Consider the following 21,091-nt stretch of genomic DNA (forward strand, 5'->3'; position numbering starts at 1 on the left):
GTAGAGCGGGAGGAACACGCTCTCTCTCCTCTGGTGCACACTCTCGTGGTGACTCGGACCAGCAAAGTGCTCGCGTTCGTGAAAGTCCACAGACGACTTTCAGGGTCGTCTGCTCCGCGCGCTCGTCGTCGTCGTCGTCGTCGTCGTCGGACTGTCCCGAAGCCGGCTGGCTTCTCGCCGAGAAGCAGTCACCACGAGAAAAGAGGCCTTCTCGTACTCCTACAAGTTTCGGAGGATCATCTTCTCTCTTTCTCTTGAAACGTTCAAGAAGAGAGGATTCCTGACACGAAACGAGATGATCGTGAGCTTCAGAAGTTGTGCCTTTGCGTGACGAGACAGAGCAGGGATTCCGTCGACGTGCAATCATTCAGTTGCAATTATCGTCTATGTTGTGTTTGTTTATCTTGACGTGACGCTCTGATTACAGTGATTCGAAAGAAATACCGGACTGCGATTGGAGAAACCGCAAAGATCTGTATAAATCGCTTTCGGTCGAATAATAAAGCGATTAATTTTTAAATCTTTGAAGGATTATTTTGTCAACCAGGAAAAAATTCATCAGTGACTCATTTTTATCATTGCTAAACTTAAACCTATAAAAACATATCTATTGCATCAGAACACTCGCATACCTTTTCTTCTATTGAGAAAAACTCTCGCTACCCGTGTAAGATTGTTAGTAAAAAGATATACTTCAAGATGATACGATACATTTTATATTCTCAATCGATCTAGATATTTCTGCAGTGTTGATTTTCAAAAAAATCCCAGTGAAATTTAAAGCAGTGCTCGTGTACTGACGTCGATCGCGCGAATTACAAATACATATGCACGGTGAATGACGGAGGATCAGGGATCGATCGGGATCGACGGTAGCCGTTGGGCTGGTTCGATGTATGCGAATAATAATAGGTTAGTGCTCGTACACTTAACCGTGCGTGTCTCAGCTCTCCTACGTTTCTCTTTCAAGTCTGAAGATATTGTATCGCGAGAAGAAGTAACGATATCGTTCTCATCGTGAGGAAGATTGAATTCAATTTTGTATAAATTATTTGTTCCAATAAAACACCTATTGCTACACTAACCGCTACTTCTTGATGACACCAATTACCGTATATCAATCAAGACATCAAGAAACTACTTTGCATACTACATATATAATATACACACACTCGCGATATATATATCTTCGTCTTCGAAATTCCGTTTCTCGCAAAGATGACGTCACGCCTACGCGGTCCTTCGACGGTAAAGGACCCGCCGAGGACTGCCTCGTTCGCCAAGGAGCATTTTCATCGAAGCGAACCGGAAGAGCACTCCGGCCGATCGTGCAAGAATGGCGGGCGCGGCAACCGTTATCATTTCGGTATGTCGAAGCAGCACGACAGCAAGACAGAGCGGAACGGACGAGAATATAACCAGGAAGAGATGGAGGAAGCCGACCTGTTGTACAAAAAGAGCAGAGAGCACTTTGGATCCTGGGACATGAAGGATGACGCGAGAAGATTAAAAAGACAGGATCTCGAGGACACGCAACTGACGAATGGAAAGTTTCGAAGCGAACCCGTGAGTGCGAAATTCTTGGATAAAACTCAAGATCGTTTGGAGTACCGGGACGAAGGATACGTAGGATCTTTGCCAAGAGAGAATAATCGACAGAAAGGCGAGTCCGTCGAGCGAGAGCTCAATGGCACTCATAGATCGAGGAGGAAAGAAGGCTGGGAGGAAAACGTCGAGTCGAGGAATCGAGGGAAGATGTGCAAGATTAGCAGAAACAACGATAGCAATAATGACAGCGTGCAGCTCGTCGACGAGAGGGATATTCTGCTTAAGGAGATTGAGAGTTTAGCCACCGATGGCAGTCAGTCGCCGGATCGCAGGATCCAGGCGATGATCGAGCGATTGAAATCGCGAGAGGAGAACAAATTGCGATCCAGAAGAGAGCAGAGATCTGAAGTCAGTCCTGACAAGGAAACGTATGATAGAGCGAAAAGCAGCAGTAGGAGTGATCTGCAATCGCCGATCGTCGATCATTCGCACGATAATCGATCTAACGATCGAAATAGGAAGCTGAAGGATGATCGCGAAGACGAACGCAGATCGAGCGAATATAAATTGGACGGAAAATCCGATCGAAGATCGAAGAGCATCGAGAGGCAGAACGAAGATCGCGAACGAGGAGACGACACTTTCCGAAAAAGAAGCGACACTTATACCGAAAGAAATGATCGTAGGAAATCGAAAGAGGACGAGGAGACTCGATCGAGAGATAGTTCGAAGAGGAGAAGTTACACTTACGAAGGTTCGCCGGAGGACTTCGACGTAAGGATACAGAGATACGACCGAGTTCATCTTGAGCCAAGAAGGGACCTGGACAGAGGGTCGCCAAGACGAAATTCGCCCAGGGAGTCGAATCTAGTTAGGAAGGAATCTTTAAAGGAATTCGATCAAGAACCGATAGTCAAGAAAAATTCTTTTAGAATGGAATCCAAGAAGGCGATCACTAAGGACCGTGACGAGTCTAGCTTAATTAGAAAAACATCATTTAAGGATCAAGATAACGATGTGTATAAAAACCATATTTTGAATAGACAACACGACACTTCCATCAGATACTTTGGCAAAGACCAAGAAGACTTACCTCACAAGAATTCCTTCAAAGATCAAAACATAGACGCAGAGAGAAAAGGTGTCTATAAAGTGCAAGAGTTTGGTCAAACTTTTCTCAAAACTCAGCACGATGGTACGGACAGAAAAATATCTTCTAAAGCACACATAAGTGGTGTCAGTAAAGTTATCCTGAGGAATTTTGATGATGATTTGAACAGGAACAACTCGTTTAAAAATCCAAGCAAGGACTCTGAGAAGAAAAATGTATTCAAGGAAAAGAACGTTGAGTTTGGCAAGAATTCTTACAAGGACCGCGAGAGTGAGGACTCAGAGAGGAAGAACACTTTCAGGAATGATGACGAAGAATTTGGACAAACCTCTTATCACGCTTACGAGAACGATATCGACCGGAAGACCGCAAACGATCGCTACATCGAATTCGGCAAGGTATCCTTCAAGACGCAACAAGATGACGAGTTACGCGCTTCGAATTCTTTCAAGGAAGAAGATACCGAAGCAGTCGTTCGAACGAGTTCCTTTAAGGAACGCGACGCTTCCTCGAAGAAACGCACGTCTTTGAGAAACAGAGATCGCGAGACGAGAAAATCAGACAGACACTCAAAACCGTTGACGCCACCAAAGAAGGACGATCCGGAGGATAACGTCAAGGAGTTCAAAAACTTTTGCCCCAAATCCTGGCACGAGAGCAACCGGGCGTTTTCCGCCAAATATCTGCAAAACCACAGCAAGTTGAGCACCGCGATCGAGGCATCCGCAAACGATGATCCTGAAGAGGATCGTTTCGAGACTCGCGAGCGTAACGGCGCCACGATCATCAGGATCCAATCCTCGGAGGATCCTGGCGGCGTGACGGAGAGAGTTCGCCGCCGACGTCGTCCTAGTCCAGGAGATATGCGTGGCGAGACGTAGAAGATACAATGACAACGAGGACAGCGACGAGGACCAAGAGGAGGAGAATCGTTGGCGGAGGACTCGAGGGGACGGCGATGCCGGCAACGCGACACCCTCGAGAACGATCTGGAATTATCGCGAAGGGGTATGGCACTTTCATGAGTCAATTGCGTTCGATCGGTCCTTTATGGTTCAGAGGCGCGAGGCAATTTTCATAAATCGCTGGAGGAGATAAGAAAGATAGATGACAGTGCTTGAAAACGATAACGACGTTTATTGTCGAGGATCATTCCCGTGAAAGAGTGTTCGGCTCTCTCATGCTTTCAAACTTCGTCGTAGGAGCAATCGAGGCGATTGCGTCCATTTTCCACCGTTCTTGATATCCGATTCGAGCGAATTTATTTCAAGTCTGTATGGAGATATCAATTGTGTGAGATGTCGCGTGTGGTCACTGTGAGGATTCTCCTTTTTGCCCTTATCTTGTATAGCAAATGTATCAGTGATTGGTGGATTTAGGAAGATGACAGGAATGTATTAAAACAAAAAAAAATCAAAATTATGAAATTATTATAATTAAAAATTATAAAATTATAGTTACTAACTTCTTTATAATTTATAACTGAAAAATAAAATATTGATATATATTTTGATACATAAGTATTGGAGATAGAATAGGATTATACATTTTTTTAGAACTCGCATTTATATGAGAACATAGGAAAGATTAAAAAAAAATATTAAGATATATAATTAAATATTATCTTAAGTAGATTATAAAAATGTATTACTATTAGTTCTTAATAGCTAATAAGTATAATTGGTAGGAATTACCATTTAATACTTGAGTATTATACACAAGATTTTAAGCGTGCAAATATTGTTGAACTAAAAAAGAGAAAGGTTTACTTTTAATTTAAATCTATATATATAATAATTCAAAATTATAATTATCTTATTAAAAAAATATAGCACCTTAATTGACTTTAATATATAGCACTTTAATTGATTGTCACAGAAGTAAGAATAAAATTCAGTATTTATTAAATAGTCATTGCATCTAGTATGAATTTTCTCGAGGGGAGAATATTCAAGTGTTTGTGCAATACCATTTAAGCGATAACATGTATGTTCAACTGATTGGCTTGCGATTCATATGCATTTCATTTGCTTGTTTATCAATAATTTTCTATAGCGAGCAAGGATCGGCATTGTTACCTTTCGATCGAATACGAGCGACCGAGTAGCCATGGAAACTTTGCGCAATATTGCACGACCTCGTGCACTAAAATTGCAATTTACCTGGAATCTGACGATGGCCGTTTTACGGTCGAGAGAGCGCGGTACCTTAAAATTAAGTGGCTATGATTGGAGATGATAAGTTTCGTAATTTGCGTGAAGATAAACGCAACAGCGAATTGTATACACAGCAGAATTTTATTAAAAAATTCTCCTAAATAATCGGTCTCTTCAATTTTATTCTCCAACCTTTGCAACGCGTTATATTTCACTTTGCATTCCCCTTTATAACGCAAAATTATTTTAGAAACCATATAAATTCTATATAAATGCATAAAATACAGTGCATTATCTTATTTTACTTCTTGTTTTTATTTTCACGTATTAATTCGATTTTTTAATTTATTATTGCACTCTAACATTATTTAAATCTTTATTTGCTTTATAATCATAAACACGTGCCATGCGATTTGTAAACAGTGATTTTTTTTCGAGATTGAACAGGATAGATTGAATGCAACTTTATTGGTATCCGAACGGCGTTCAAGTTTCTTAACAAACTTCGTAATCATTTTAGACTCATCCAGAACAAGCAATTTATAATCTCCATTTATCATCCACGCCTATTTACGTCCCCGGAGCGCACAAATTACGCTTCACCGCAGTTCAATCCGATTAAGTGAAAGCTAAATACCGGTAGCCCAACCGCCACCGTTGCTAATCCTTTAAATGGCAATGACGTAATGACTCGTTTGGACTTTAATTGTAAAATTTCGTAAAATTTGTTTTATCGCATTACACTATTGCACTAGTAAGTAAATTTATCAGTAATTAATTCAACAAAAATAAAAATTATTTAGCATCGAGATTGTGTAATTTACAAAAGGCAATCAAAAACATAAAAATTCGAAGAGTAAGAAAGAACTCTTTCTTATGTTATAATGTGTGATGAAGAAAATAATAATTTATCATTTATTTAAAATTCGCGAATTTACTAAATATCTATTTATTACAAAAAATATTTTTTTCTATAAAGAAATAATTAAATATAAATAGTTAAAAAAATATATGAAGTATGCAGAGTTGTGATTAAGGAAATTGAAGATAATCAATTCGATTGCGTAATTCGATTTCGTTTCGTGAAGCAAACCGAGCGATTTTCCAACAACGAAGACGGGGAGAATACTTATCAATTTGTCATCGGGTTTGCCGCGTGCACAGGTTTTCAACAGGCTTTCGCAATCGCCTTGTCTATTGGTTAACGCGTCATGCAAATGTCAGTGAACCGCCTACGAGCTGAATGGCCAGTATTTACGCGTAGGACACGTCGTTACGGATAACATCTCTGCTTAAACGAGTCACCGCGTTAAGAACGCGGTCTTTGTCCGCGGGATAATCGAATGATCGGATCATTAAGAGGGAAGTGTTTTCGCGACCTCTTCTATCAATCTTCCAAGAATGATTTGCCTCTATGAATTTAGAGATATTAATTATCGATTGAAAATATATATGTGTATGCAAAAAATAATAATAATATATATAGTAATTTTAACTATATATACATATTATTAAATTAAGAACAAGCTTTAACGCAATCGTTTGAATCGATAAGAAATTCTAAATGGGACGGCAAACATGCTGGCGTCTTAATGGCGGCTGCGTTAATCCTTTAAAATAGTGATCAAGCGAAAGCTACAGCTGTGTGTTAACTCGAACTAGAATTGCCAAACTGCATTCTCGCTACAATTCTACATTTATAGTATCAATCATTTCTAACCACTAATGATTAAAATAATTTTTCATGACATTCGTGGTATGTTAATTCTAATCACAAGTAATCTGTCTTTTTGAGCAACACTTGTAATCAAAAGTATCATTTCATCATTTCGAGAGTTACGCATAGACTGACATGAGTGACAGACAGGTCTTTTAATGTGCAGAAATATAATTAATCTCTCTCTTTCTCTTTCATACATAAAGTGCAAAGTAAAGCTACAACTTGTGATATTTTCAACATAAAATTACATATTAATTATAATAGAAATATTCAAGTTTGTAGCTATTTTCAAACACACTTTATACGTCGCTCGACAGATTCAAAATTAAGCACCCTTTTTTTTGTCTTTATTATCGCGTGCGTCTGTTTTATCCGCCTCGACATCATAAAGAAGAAAAAACCCTTCACCGCGAGATGAGTCAGGAGCAAAAAATGTTAATTAGACAACAAAGCTCGCACACGCGGCTACGGGCATCGTTATTCGGGATCGCTATATATGGACATCTAGAGACAGATTGACGGCTATCGGCACATTTTTCCAAACGTGTCTATTCGATGTTTGGCGACGCTGATGATGCCGGCAACGAGGGGCCCATGTGGGCGAACCGACCATATATGCCGGCCAAAAGGTTCTTGAACGCATCCAACGCGCGGCTTCGAGCTTTCTTCCCATCTAACGCCGCAGCTTCCTCGTCTTCTCTCAGCTCGTAGACGCACGGGTGACTGTAGACCAAGAGACTGGGATCGTTCGTAGACCCGGCTGGCGCAAAACAGACGTACGGCGGTTCTTTTAATAGTAGTGATCTACGGCCTCGCGGATCGACATCGATCTTTCTTTAATTACTCGCCAGTCACATATTTCTTCCCCGGAGAAATTTCTTTCTTACAGACTGCAAAGTACTTCCTAATGTATTTAATTAATATCTTTCGCAAATAAATAATAATTGTGCACGAAGCATTTACTTCTGATAATGATGCGACAGTCTTTTTACAAATTTTCTATGATTACTCTTTTTATTATTTTTTAACGCAATTAAAATTGATATAAAAAACTAGTTAAACTTATTACTTTATGTCATAAAGTAATTTTTCAGGTCCCCTATAAATTAAGGACAGAACTCTAGAAAAACGCTCAACTGATCAAAATTGAATAAAATGAAACTAGAGAAAGAGAATATTTTTTGGCTTTATTATTATATTAAACACTATAAAGAGGATTATATAACACGCATACATATGTATGCATGTATATTAAGAGATTTTATATAAATATTATTTTGAACCATGTTCGATTAGCTTATTAAATTGCAGTTAACATGTGTTTCGTGTCAGACACATCAACGAAACGATTATTATTGCGGGCTATTAGCGACGTGTGCTCATTAGCGGTTCATCGTCCGTTTACGAACGAGACAAACACGACGATGTATCGTGACATAACAAGGCTCGCGCAATTAAAAACTTTTCCCAATTACACGTGGCTCATCGTCTCGCCGGGACCTTGTCCTCGTTCGCACGTGCCAACGAGTGAACATGTAGGCATGTACAAAACGATGTACTTTTTCGTTGCCTCTCTTCATCACAACGAAAAATATAACTCGCGAATTATAATATTATTAAAGTATTAATATCTCGCTTTTGGCTCTCAATATTTAACAATCTAAATTTTCCTCTTTACAATTAAATATTAGAATAAGATTACTTTAGTTAATAATATTTGAAAAATAATGAAGAAAAAATAATGTTCTAAACGATCCATTCTTTTCTTTTTTTTCGCATATTTTGAATCGATTTTTCCAATGAATATTCTTCCATTTAATATGTTTAATACAGTGTATTTAATTGCTAATATTTTTCATCTTGGCTTATGCTGAAGATGATTTTCAGTATCCATTATTTATTATTACTTTTGATATGTTTTTATTATTAATTTTATAAAGAAAATCATTTAGATAATTTTTGTGCATATTTAGCTTATTTTACTTCTAGCCAATATATATAATCCGTCTTCTGTGGTTTTAGAATAAATTAAAGCAACATTTCAAGTTATTCTCTCTGGATGCGTTTAGTCAGTATTTCTCGGCACACTTAATTGACGAAAGCTAAATTTAAAAATAAAAAAATATGAAAGAATTATAAAGGATGATTCGAAAACTAGATGTATTACTTATGATTAAAATGATTATTAAAATTTATTTACTTTTCAGGGCGCTCTCATCACAGACATAGAAGAAGGGCAACCTTGTCTGCAGTGCGGAGAAATATGTCCCGGATTTTCACCGCACATTTGGAGGTGAGTCTTTTTTAATGATATAAATGTCGAGACATGAAAGTAAGATGAAAGATTGATACCTTATATGCAATCATCGAAATTGCATTATTTCAAACGGAAATAAATCTCCTGCGATTAAGCGTTCCGACGTTATCCGTGCAAGTATATAATTTTGTTATTCGCGGGAGTAGTGGACAGAGACAGAAACAAAGTTGAAAATTAGTATCGATCGGATCGTGAGGTCGGATTATATCGGATCACATGCTGAAATTGTTAGGTCTCGAAGACCGTATTCATTACTCCGGTAGCGTAACTCAGCAGCGATAAAATTACCACTCAGTAATTACCCTTCGTGACTTACGGTCCAGCAATGCGGTAATAGCGAATTAATTGTCCGGGGCTTCAGAGGACGGAGGCGAGGCCGCCTTCCAGCATCTCTTTGCTGCAAGGAGAAAGGCGGGCCCGCGCATCGCGTCATGTAATACATTTATGGCATGGAGATGGATTCACAGTTATATTCCGCCTAAGGAGATAGCACGAGTATCATGCGCCGGGGCAATTGTGATTGGAAAATAATTGGAAAAAATACAGACTCGTGAAAAATAATTATATATCTTCTTATCGCTCACATCATTTTAACCTAAGGTGAATAAGTATCGGAAATATTATTTTTATTTTATATAACAAACAGAAGATAATTATTCTAATTTTTATAATGATCTGACATCTGAGAAAAATAAAATTATTTCTTGTTAAATTAATATCAAAGTATAATTAAATATATATATTTAATTATTAGATATTCAATAAATAATCGTTTATTGCGTCTAAAGTGCATTTAAATCTATGAAAAATTCATGTCCAGAATTTAATACAAAATGTTTATTTTTTCGTGGAAAATCACGAATGGGAGTAGAACAAAAGTTCGATTAATACAATTGAATGTTTAACACGAAGACATAAATCCATGCTAAAATATAAATTCTATTTTACGACTATAGAATTATGAAGCTTTCTTTAGTACTTTAATATTATTCTCTTTAGTATCTGACAAAGAGAGTTTCTAAGAATTTATAATCAGAATTGTTTATTACGGAAATTAATGTCACTCGAAGTGGAAAAAGAACGAATACACGCGTTCGGTCAGAACATAAAATCGATGACGAATCGTTGCCGCTGTATCCTCGACACATCATTTCCAATGTTTGTTGGAAATTAGTCTCGTTAGAGGTGAAAAAAACAACAGATCCCTGAATATAAGCGAGAAACATGAGCGTGCGATTATCTCCGAAGTCGTAATACGACGGAACGCGCGTTGTAAAAATAAATCGTTGACATTTATTACGGGCGGCGTCATACTCTTTTGGAAACGTCTATCTTCTTCGCGTTTTGGCCTCGAATGATTAATATAACTGCCGATCAACTTAGAGTAAGCAACCGTTACATGAATCGCTGGCTCGTACAAATCGTTCGTGATTATTTTCTCCGGTAATCGCCGCGAAATAAACCCATGTGCATCTCGAAGATTGCGTAAATATGATAGGATAAATGCACCTATAAATAGTTATAAAGAAAAAATATATATATATATTTATTTCTTGTCACAATTTAAAATTTTTGAATTTTTTCTAAAATATCAAAAGATAACAGGAAAGGCCAATTAGAGCTTGGACGATAAATGATGCGTAATGAAACTATTTAATATACGTAAAATTGATGCTATTAGCATTATTACAATTTTATATATGCTAAATGTCAGTTTCATTACGCACTACTTGCTGCGTTCAGGTCTAATTGGACTTTCCATTTATTTTCTATTAATTATTTGATGTTAAAAAATATTTATTATTTATTGTGAACGAAATCATATGATATATATATATTGTTGCACTTTAAAGTATAACATCACATTTATCAAGGATTCTTTTTACGTTTGCTATTTTGTTATTGTACGTTAGGGATACGTAAATCATAGTGATATGCAAATAATTCATCGTTGTCGCGTCCTAAAACAAGTAACAGATTTTATGCGAATGAATACCAATAATAAAGTTATGTATAGACAGAATTTCTTTGCATGTATCTCAAACTGTCGTTTATTATGCATGCGTAAAATTACGAGTGTCCTCTTTAGTGCGATCTGTGTTTGCAACATAAAATTTGATTGATTTACGGCCGCTGTACCGATTCGAAATAAAGCTCCTACACAGATCTAGTATATAACTCTGGTTCTGTGAGTTTAGAGTATCGATAATCATCGCCTTCTCTCAAATATAACTATGAGCTGATATTTATAGATTTATGGCGTATCAAGTCCGATCAAACGCAAATGCGGCAGCTAATTCCACGATTCTGTCAAGACGTCGTAATTTAAAATGCGTTCTAATACGCGAGCATATTTTATGCGTTATAGGAAAAGTCTCAATTAAGACTAGATGCTTTCAAAAGAATCAATATATTAACATAAATAAAATATTGTGAGATAGAGATTATTTAAATTTATATTCAAAGCAGTCAATAGTTAAAATTTTAAAGATTCTTTCTAAATAAAATAATATTTCTTTCAATATTTTTTCAAAATTTGTTAAAAAATTTCTATTAAAAATTATTATTAAACATTTCCAAGAAACACTTGGAAAAAATATGTGTATAACAGTGATAAGTCAGGTCTGCATACAGGAAAAATTTGGAGTTGGTTTACGAACATTAAGTTTCAGTCTGATCTTGGAAATGTTTTACGTCACACTTTTATTTTTTCATTCATACCTTATTTGACAGTTTTTTTCAAGTGTAACGAAATTTTAAACCATATCTTTCGCGTACCTATCTCTATTTTCGCTTTTAGCATTGCGTCAAAAGAACTTCAAGCCGAAAATTCTCGGTTCGGTTTATTTCGAACTCTTTCGCGCCCGATTGTCAGACGCAACTGACAGCGACCCGCCGAGCATGGTGACGTGTTTCCTTTGAAAATTCGTAAATAATCATTCCTCAAAGTGATACATGCGTTTACATCGCTTATTTACAACATGTACCTAAATTTACTCATGATATACGCAGTGAACGACGATCTCGGAACTATCTCGCACTAGTTAATGCTTTTTTCCAGAAATGAGAAATCAGAGTACTTTCGTCATTTATGAACCGCAATGCATATATTTGCGTACCATATGTATATAAATGCATACAGTTACTAAATTATTTAATAGCATACGTTTGTTTTGTGCTTGATAAAAATCTGCACAAACATAATTTTTTCTATAAGCACCGCAATAGCGAAATTAAATATTGCAGTAATCGGTACAATTTATCCGCTCACAATCAGAAGCATATTAAAACGATTGATTATTTTATGCAAATAAAAGAGAACATATTTAAAAAGAATTGCTTGATGTATCACACATTTATAAATCATCTTTGCTTCGATATAAAAATGTTCTCGCACAATAAGATATCATAAGATTGTTATGATTTAATAAGTATGCTGCGGAATTAAAACTGATAACTTTTACGCTACCATCTTCACATTATTTTCGGAGTAAACGATTCGCACAACTACATACAGCACATCTTGGTATGCCCCTATACACTTATATAATAATGATACTATCTGACATAAACTGCACGTTATTCGACATACATATATGCCTGGCATGTGTGCATACATGTACGTGTCGTAATCCGCGCGAAACGTGGCGGCGAACCGTGAGTCACTCTCGTGCGGGCCACGGCTCGCTCTCGCCTGCATCCGCGGTTCCTCTCGGTGATCTCGGGTGATCTCAGCGCGCACGTGCTCCGACAGCGATATATGCGGCGGCGCGGCGGTCCAGTGCAGGGCCGGTTGGCGAGCAACACGACCGTGTTCCGGATTCGTATACTCGGTGGTGTACCGGCTCGACGACACGCTTCCTCGGCACCTGTCGCCGCTGTCGCGACACACCGCGATATCTCTTCGTCTTCGTCCTCCTCCACCTCCTCCGCACTGACGCGACGCGACGCCGACGTTCCGATCGCGCTTGCTCCAAATTCCCGCCCGATCGAGTCCGCTTTCGGATCCGCCGGCTGGCCGCTTTTCGAAACTGCGGCCGCGTTGTCTGTCCTCGCGAGTGTGAACGATATCTCGCGATACGAACGATATCGATCTCGTCGAAATTAGAGTGAATAACGAAGACGTCGCTTCGCGCCGAGTTTAGGCGAATTTCGGAGTAAATTGACATTTCAGCGAAATTTCAAGATTTTCGGAGTGAACGACACACGAGAACGATATACGAAAGTCCGACGATTATGATATATCGAAAGAAAAAGTTGTGTGTAGTGGTTCATAAGTGATTGTCAAACGATTCGAGATATGTGAGGTAAACGTGTATTATTTTGAGTAATGTAAGAGAAAAAGATGTGCAAAGAAATTTAAAATTATTTGCGTCTGACGAGCAAAAGAGAGAGAAAGAGATAATTATTTATTATTGAGAAAATTGTTTGGATCAATCAGAAAAATATTAAAATATTTTCCAAATGATCTTAATGTTTTATGACATGATTCGAATCGAATTGTCATCCACCGTAGACAATTGCAATTGCACGAAATGCATTTTTTATATTATTCTATCAATACTTGAAAGATGAAAGCGCGTTTCAAATCTAAGCTCCAATTAATTTTATTTTATCTCAAATTTTTAGTCAAAATCTTTTAACGTGCATTTTAACAAATCGCTCCATTTCTTTTGTTCTTTTTTCTTCAACGCGTTTGGAATTATTTTCTTCTTTTCTAATAAAAGAATTTATCTTTTAGAGATCTCGAAGATTATTACTTGATTACTTGACTTGACTTGTGACACACAATAGAGAATACAAAAAGAACGATAAAAATTTAATTTGTGAAATAATAATCTTCTCTTTGTATTATGTATATGTGTATGTTCGTGTACGTGAAACATATGGCATATTAATGAAAAATTTATTTAATGCATAAAAGATAACTTGTCTTTTCTATTGCAAAATTATAATTTCCGTCTCTCATATATCTTTTTTTTCATTCTTTCTCTATCTCGTAAATTTCCGCAAATTAATTACTATAGAGATATTGTATAAAGATAAAACTGTAATTTTTAAACAAAGAGAAAGATTGGAAGATATCAACGCGTGAGAGAGTGTATGAGGATTTCTTACGCGTAAAATGCAACAGGTGAGATCAGCTGGCGATACAATCATCGCTATCGACTTTTATGTTTGATGAACTCTTATTCTGTCAAACGGCAAAAGTTACACATTTGAGTATGTAATTTACAGATTCGTAGCAATGTGCAAGCCGTTATTTAAATTGATATATTTTAGAGAATATAGTGTATTTAAAATGTAATTAAAAAAACTCTCTCTCTTTCTCTCTCTCTCTGAATTTCATCAATTTAAGGATTAAAGATATTGTGCGTACTCATAATATATTTCAATATTCTTAAAAATTAAAAATAGATAAAAATACAAAGAAAGACATAATTGAAAAACAAAGAAGGAAAATTGCAGAATATCCTAATAAATAATTATATAACATTGATAGCTAAGTGTGTGCTGCGATTTGTGTTATCTACTAAAATGCTTTTATTTACATAAAATCTTAAAATTTAGTGATACGATATTATATATCCATATAGGCATTCACATCATTGTTAGTTTCTGCGAATATAAAACATATATAAAAATGTTTTTATCATTGGAAACTTATGACAGTATAAAGCGTCATATTCGATGTGATTTTTCTTGAAAATTATGCAATTAATCAGAAGATGTATTTTTGACTTGCGTTCTCACAAGAAATTTCTACCCGGCTAATTGTACAAGCGCTTTTTACCGAACATTTTGTATATAAATGTTACGACAACAAATGGAACTGTTAAAAATCTGAAAGAAAAAAATAATCCCGCATCCATCAAACTACTTGAAAAGACTTGTTCCAGCTCTTTTCATCTCTGCTTGGGTCTTTTCGCGCGTGTGTTCCTGTACACGCCTCGCCGGGCGATCTGTGAATCCGCTATTATCTATGTTAACTCAACTGCGTACCGTTAAGATCCATTTGCTCACATGCCTGTTTCTTTCGGGAAAAGTTCAGATTCAATGCGCTTTTATGTCAGTGAACTTTTATGCGACTCCAAGTGGATTAATTAAAGAAGTAGATCGGGGAGATTTAATACTAATTTTTTCTTTCAAAAGTGATTTATTAATTTTTGCTCCTAAAATTAGCAATATATATCCCAAGATTCATCTCTATATATTGCATATAGATTGCATTAAATTTGAATATTAAATTAATTTATTAAATTAATAAATTAAATTAATTTAATAATTACTATTAGATATTTGTCTTTAATTTATGTGCTTATTCTTGTTGCTAACCAAGAAAAAATATTATTAATTTTTGTTCGTGTGTTGTAATAGCAAAACATAAAATCTTGAAATTGCCATGCTTTTACAAATATTGCGCACACATTTTGAGAAAGCAATGGATTTGCATCCACTCTTCGCCTTCGTCAATATTGTATATACAATTCTCGAATATACGAGATGATATTGGGATCCGTTCATAACGAGCAGCAGGATGCAGATGGACGTTTTTTTGTGTTCCGCGCGATTTAAAAGGCAAGAGAGCATCCCTCGTTCGACGCGCATATGTGCGCCTCTCGTACTCTCTCGATCCGTGGGCTATTCTTAAATCCGGCCACCTATCGCGTTTTTAAACGCACTAAACATTGATTTACGATACTTGGCCTTCTCTTCCGAAGGCACGATAAAAGATTATTCTCGGTCTTAGACCAATAACTGTACGTCCCTGCACTCTTCGCCGAAACTTAAGACTAAGTACGGTGAAGGCTGATTTGTAGGTTTCCATCTCGCATCATGCATCTAAGAAATGCAACTTGCAGCTGTTGTATACTGTTGCACATTGAAGGATTATAATGCGAAAAAATAAAAGAAATACGAACAAGAATTATTATTAAATAAGTTCTATAAACAATTATAAATTTTATATGACACACCATAAAATCAGAAATAAAACGTATCCCATAATTAGTTGATATTATATTATAGAAATAAATTGGCAAAAGAGGAGAGAAAAAAACATATGGTATACTTAACATGAAAAATTGTTGAGAAATAATTTTTTGATTGAATGAATTTTCTGCATATTTTTCGCGTTCCTTCGCGTATATCTCTCGAGAAACGTGTGGCGCGAAATGCTACTCGTCTAAGAAATAATTACACGCTGTGGAATTATTACGCGGCGGTCACACGCGCAGGTGTGCTGTGTGGTGCGTGTGGGTCTCGGATACCGTTCACCCACGCGACGTGTGCAGTGAGATCACCTTTATACTTTAACTCCTTAGTCATGGCCGCGTCGGTCTGTCGTATCGTGGAGCAAAAAATAATGCTTTTGCGAAATGGACCCGCAGGACTCACCTACGAAAATGTACCCCCACGCACTCTGACGTCACACTTTCGTCGAATGTGTTATACATCTCTTCGAAAGTGATATATATATATAATATAATGCATACATTTATAAAACATATTCTTCAAGATTCGAATTATATTAGAAAAATAATTTTTTTTTCAATAAAATCTTTCTTCGCTGCAAAATAATTGTTAATTTCACAATGCGTAAGTGACATAGAATTAAACGAAAAAATTTTCAACATGGCAAAAGTATGCCAATAAATAACCATAGTAATAAAATCGTATATATTTATGCATTTTTTAATATATTTTTTATTTGTAAGAAAAAATATTAACTCGATTATTGACAATCGCGGTTTTCGCGACCACATTCGACCTTTAAGTGCATATATGTATATATTTCTCATATTAAAAATGCCAAGGACGAGTTTTGTAAGGGCTGAATTCGACGTAGCTCTTCGCTTTCCTATGAACGTGTTAGATTGAAAATGAAATAAATTATTTCGACTCGATCCTTTAGAATTTACATCTGTGCACGCATTATTGTGCAAGATTTAAACAATTAAAAAATATAAGGATAATGACCCTATGCGTGTTTAAATATCTTCTTTTATTTGCGTAATGTAGACATAAAAAATGTAACATATTCTCGGTCGTTTTCTCAATCATCGAGAAATTACGAAAATTGAATATCATGATGTTAATTGCTTTCAAGACTATATTGCGGTAGCCATATTAATATTAATTCAAGGATGGAATAGCAATTAAAAGCGCCGTCGTCGGGGATTTACAGGCAATCTGGGCGCGGCCGGTTTGTAATACCGCATAGGCCGGTTCTTGGCCCGTGTAATTTGAGAGCTTCAGGGAAAGGGTAGGCAGCGACATTTCTGGTAAATATCATGTTCACCACATTACTGGCCGCTGCTGCAGGAAAGAGGGTTGAGTCGTTTAACGATGAAACCATAAGCATTTGCCAAACAAACCGAAACGCGAGAAACCTTTCCAAGGATCGCGCGGTATTTTCGCGCCACGCAAGAAATATGTTCTTTCATCTTCCTACGAAAGATTCATGCGTTTCCTAACCGCTCGTATTTATCGAAATAAATAATATTTGCTTTGCGCGTAAGGGAAGTAGCGTAAAGAAGTAGACTCCAACCTCGAAACTAAGCCGCCGATTCGGAAGCAGCATCTATAAAAATCACGAGAGTGTCGTAGAATTAGGAATAAACATTGCCGCGACCCAAATCAGCAATTTGGACGGAAATTCTGTGTAGACTTTACGATATTTACATTTGAAAAAATACATACTTTGACTAATTTTTAAAACTGATTTCTTTTAAACAAAAATATATATCAAAATCTTTTTCGTACATTTTTTGTAAATGCAAATAGATAATACCATTCTTATTCTTTTTTTAATTGTAAATTAAATTTTATATATTTTAATTTTATAATTTAAGTTATAGATATGTGGGAGAGAAACGTTCAGTTATCATGATATATTTAACTATAGAAACGAAGAAGTCATATAAAAAAAAAATAAAAACCGTGTAATTTCGGAGCACTTGATTTATGATTAAACTTGTGTATCCAACGTATTTTTATTACCAATTTTATAAGATTGGCGGTGCGCCAATCAATTCAAAATCTTATGCTTACACACTTTGAAAAAGTCGCAAAAATCATACAAATCAATCCATGACGCACAGCTGATGCAATTAACGTTGACGTCGATTATCGATAATCGCTTATCGCCATACTCGCGAAAAAATGGCGCGATACCGTTATAGAATCGCGACTATCGAGATCCCGTTTATCAATCGCTCGACGATATAATCAGCCGATTGCTCGCGCGCTCCGAGAACTATTTCTGGAGATCATCCGGCGCGACGAGCCTGCTCATTTATTGCGTCTAATGTTCGGCGTTAATAGCCTCGTCACGAATACCGAGTGCGCAGCGCGTGTCGTGTAATAGAGACATAATCGACTTAACTTTACGCTCGGTTGCTCGCTCGATCGCCTCGCTCAATATCACGATCCGAAATAATCGCTGCCATGCGGATCTTTGATCCCCGCGCGCCCGATTGTATTTACAATTTTCCTCACGACCGTTTCGGCGAAATTGCATCGTATATCGAATTTAGAATGTGGCATGTGCTCCAAATAGTTTCGCTAAATGGCAACTTGCAGATGCGGAATAAATAGAGTAATTCTTAAACGTTCGAACGATGTTCGATAAATGGGATAGACATCGGACGCGGTTTCAGAAACGATAATGGCAATTTCTGCCAAGAACTTTCATGCTTTAAACAGTGCTGGTTTATAGATGATCCTCGTACAAACAGGTATAGAAATGTAATAAAATTAAATAATGGAAAAATTAAAATTAAACTATTTTATTATTTGAAATATTTTACACACATATTATGGATGTTATTTTGAAAATTAAATATCAAGTTTCCAAAAGGAAATTAGTCCAATATTGCTTTCAAGAAAATGTATTCTTTTACGTCATGTAACTATTAAAACTATTAATTTATAATAATGCTTTCAAGTCGTCAAATCTAACATCACGAAATAAATATAAATAAAATATTAATTGTTTTTTTTTCTCTCTCTATGGCTTCTTTTCTTATGCAATTTTACATATATATATATATATTTTTTTTTTTATAATGTCAATTTTAATATACATAAGAGAACTAAATTGCAAATATTTGTATTCAAGATTTTGTACAATTATAAAATTAAGTATTACAAGAAGGAGAATACGTTGAACTCGCCGATCACACGATTATTTCGAGGCCGTTACTTGCTTTGATACAAAGTGCACATTTTCACTGTATCGCATTATGTACTTCATCATGCCGGTATCCAACGCGTAGACACGCGATACGTTGTATATGCATGTTTGCCTGGCCAAGTGCATACGCATAATCACGTCGTCGTCGCCCCTCGCTTCGTTGCCATCATACGGGAATGTAATGCGTGGGTGAATGAAACATGAAGTTTAGAATTCTCTGTAAAAAAAAACGTGTCGTCCTCAGTTTATAAGAAGCTTGCCACATCTTTTTTCACTTGAGCAGAAAAATATAAAATATTTCACCAACACTTTTTAACATTTGCAATTTTTATTGGATTAACTTTATGTAAAATTTATATATTAAGCATTTTTTATGTAATATATAGAACGCATATAATTTTTGACAGATGCGTCAGAAATGCTGAAATAAAATGTAAGTTTGACATATGTCATAACGCTATAAAAGGAGGAGCGAAAATTAAAAATGATGAAAGAATACGACCTTGGTGATGTTCATGACGTGACATGATTGAAAAGGATGTGTATATTAGCTTTAAAATGAGTACTTAAATGTTCCTCGAATCGCAATTTGTATTATCCTGATTTATTCAAGTATAGGTATTCTGATCTTAACACGCTCTGACAATCTCTTTTGATTTATTCGGCAATATTCTGCTTTAAAATTTTCTGACATGTAATACTACAGCATATTCTAATTTTACATATTCTAAATAATATTTCTATCGAAATATTGTCAAAAATTATTAAATTCTAAATTAATTAATAGTTTTTTTTTTAATTTTTAATTGAAATGCGCATACATTATATATTCTTTTACATAAATTATCAATTTAAATACTATTTAATTTACTATTCAAACTTTATCTTACAATTAAACAAAGTACATTTAGTTTATGATTAGAGTTTCGTAAATTTGATTTTAATTAAAAAGTATCACAAATATTTAAAGATAACATCGACGTTCGCGTTTGATAAATCTGAAATTATCGGATAATTGATGTTAGGTAATATTCATGACAGATGTCGATAAATTTCTTTTATTATATAAATTGAAAGGCAGATAGACGCGCGCACGTGGGTGTCCATTCATTCGCGACAGACATTCGCGCGCATACATATGTCGCCGCAGAAATTTGTAATACGCAATCCATACACGAACCATGGCAGGAAACACGTTGCTTTACGTCGGCATTTCATCGCAAATATTTTCCTTTACAATAACAAATCTCGCAGTTGACTTTACATGTTAATCCTCTCGAATTCTCCAATATATTTATGGTCGAAAACATGTTCTTGAAAATATATTGCTATTTTATTATCATTTATTAAACTATGTATAACATATTGCAACAGTACGTGTGTTTCAATCAACACATGTATAATACTAATAATCAGTATAGGTATATTAATTCGAAGCATATAGTATATAAAAATTGCATTTTGATAGAAAAATTCTAGCAAATATTGATGAAATAATAATATATCAAATAATTAATTTAGAATTTAATAATTTTTGACAATATTTCGATAGAAATATTATTTAGAATATGTAAAATTAGAATATGCTGTAGTATTACATGTCAGAAAATTTTAAAGCAGAATATTGCCGAATAATCATATAATAATAATAAATAACCAAATCATAGAGGAAGATCAAGAATAATTAAAATCAATCACTAGGCTAAATAAATGGGCACGTACATGCTTACATGTCGAGATATAGCAATTATTATCGTACAAATCGATGAATCATCGCCGCGAAAGTCTGTTGTCAGCTCGATCAGCTGACACTGACAGCGCGCAAGTATGGCGGTGAATCGCCGACGAATCATCAAGTCGAATTTTGAATCTTCCTTTAGTGCGTACGATTGCGCCTTCTCTTCGAATGTATGCGAATGTATGTGCGTACATTGCTCTTTCTTCTTTGATATTATCTCTCTTTCTCGCTCGTGCAGTTGCTAAATTTAGACTATGATCGACTGGTCGACGACTGTCATGTTATCGGGACAAATAGTCCGGC

At 35.8% G+C, this 21,091-nt stretch overlaps 2 protein-coding genes across 5 annotated transcripts in view; both read left to right on the forward strand.

The window, feature by feature from the left end:
* The window catches only part of Lmpt (four and a half LIM domains protein limpet), a 107,091-nt gene that overhangs the window by 29,412 nt on the left and 56,588 nt on the right, over positions 1-21,091 (forward strand). For 3 of the 4 annotated variants that reach the window (XM_029303301.2, XM_029303306.2, XM_029303312.2), the window contains exon 2: positions 8,743-8,828. In XM_029303301.2, the coding sequence (XP_029159134.1) occupies positions 8,743-8,828 (86 nt within the window). Of the gene's footprint in view, positions 1-8,742; positions 8,829-21,091 lie in introns of those variants that run through there. The other variant, XM_029303274.2, reaches the window with a different exon arrangement.
* LOC146723138 (uncharacterized) lies at positions 59-3,606 on the forward strand. The gene has a single exon (XM_085483142.1). It carries the CDS (start codon positions 1,219-1,221, stop codon positions 3,538-3,540), a length of 2,322 nt encoding a protein of 773 aa, XP_085339268.1. The 5' UTR covers positions 59-1,218; the 3' UTR covers positions 3,541-3,606.

The sequence above is a fragment of the Nylanderia fulva genome, unplaced genomic scaffold, assembly GCF_048542155.1.
Source record: "Nylanderia fulva isolate GAGA-0341 unplaced genomic scaffold, ASM4854215v1 Scaffold23, whole genome shotgun sequence".
Classification (NCBI taxonomy): domain Eukaryota; kingdom Metazoa; phylum Arthropoda; class Insecta; order Hymenoptera; family Formicidae; genus Nylanderia; species Nylanderia fulva.

What these genes read in the sequence shown, in the direction of transcription:
- LOC146723138 (XM_085483142.1), top strand. Translation starts at nt 1,219, where the DNA reads ATGACGTCACGCCTACGCGGTCCTTCGACGGTAAAGGACCCGCCGAGG.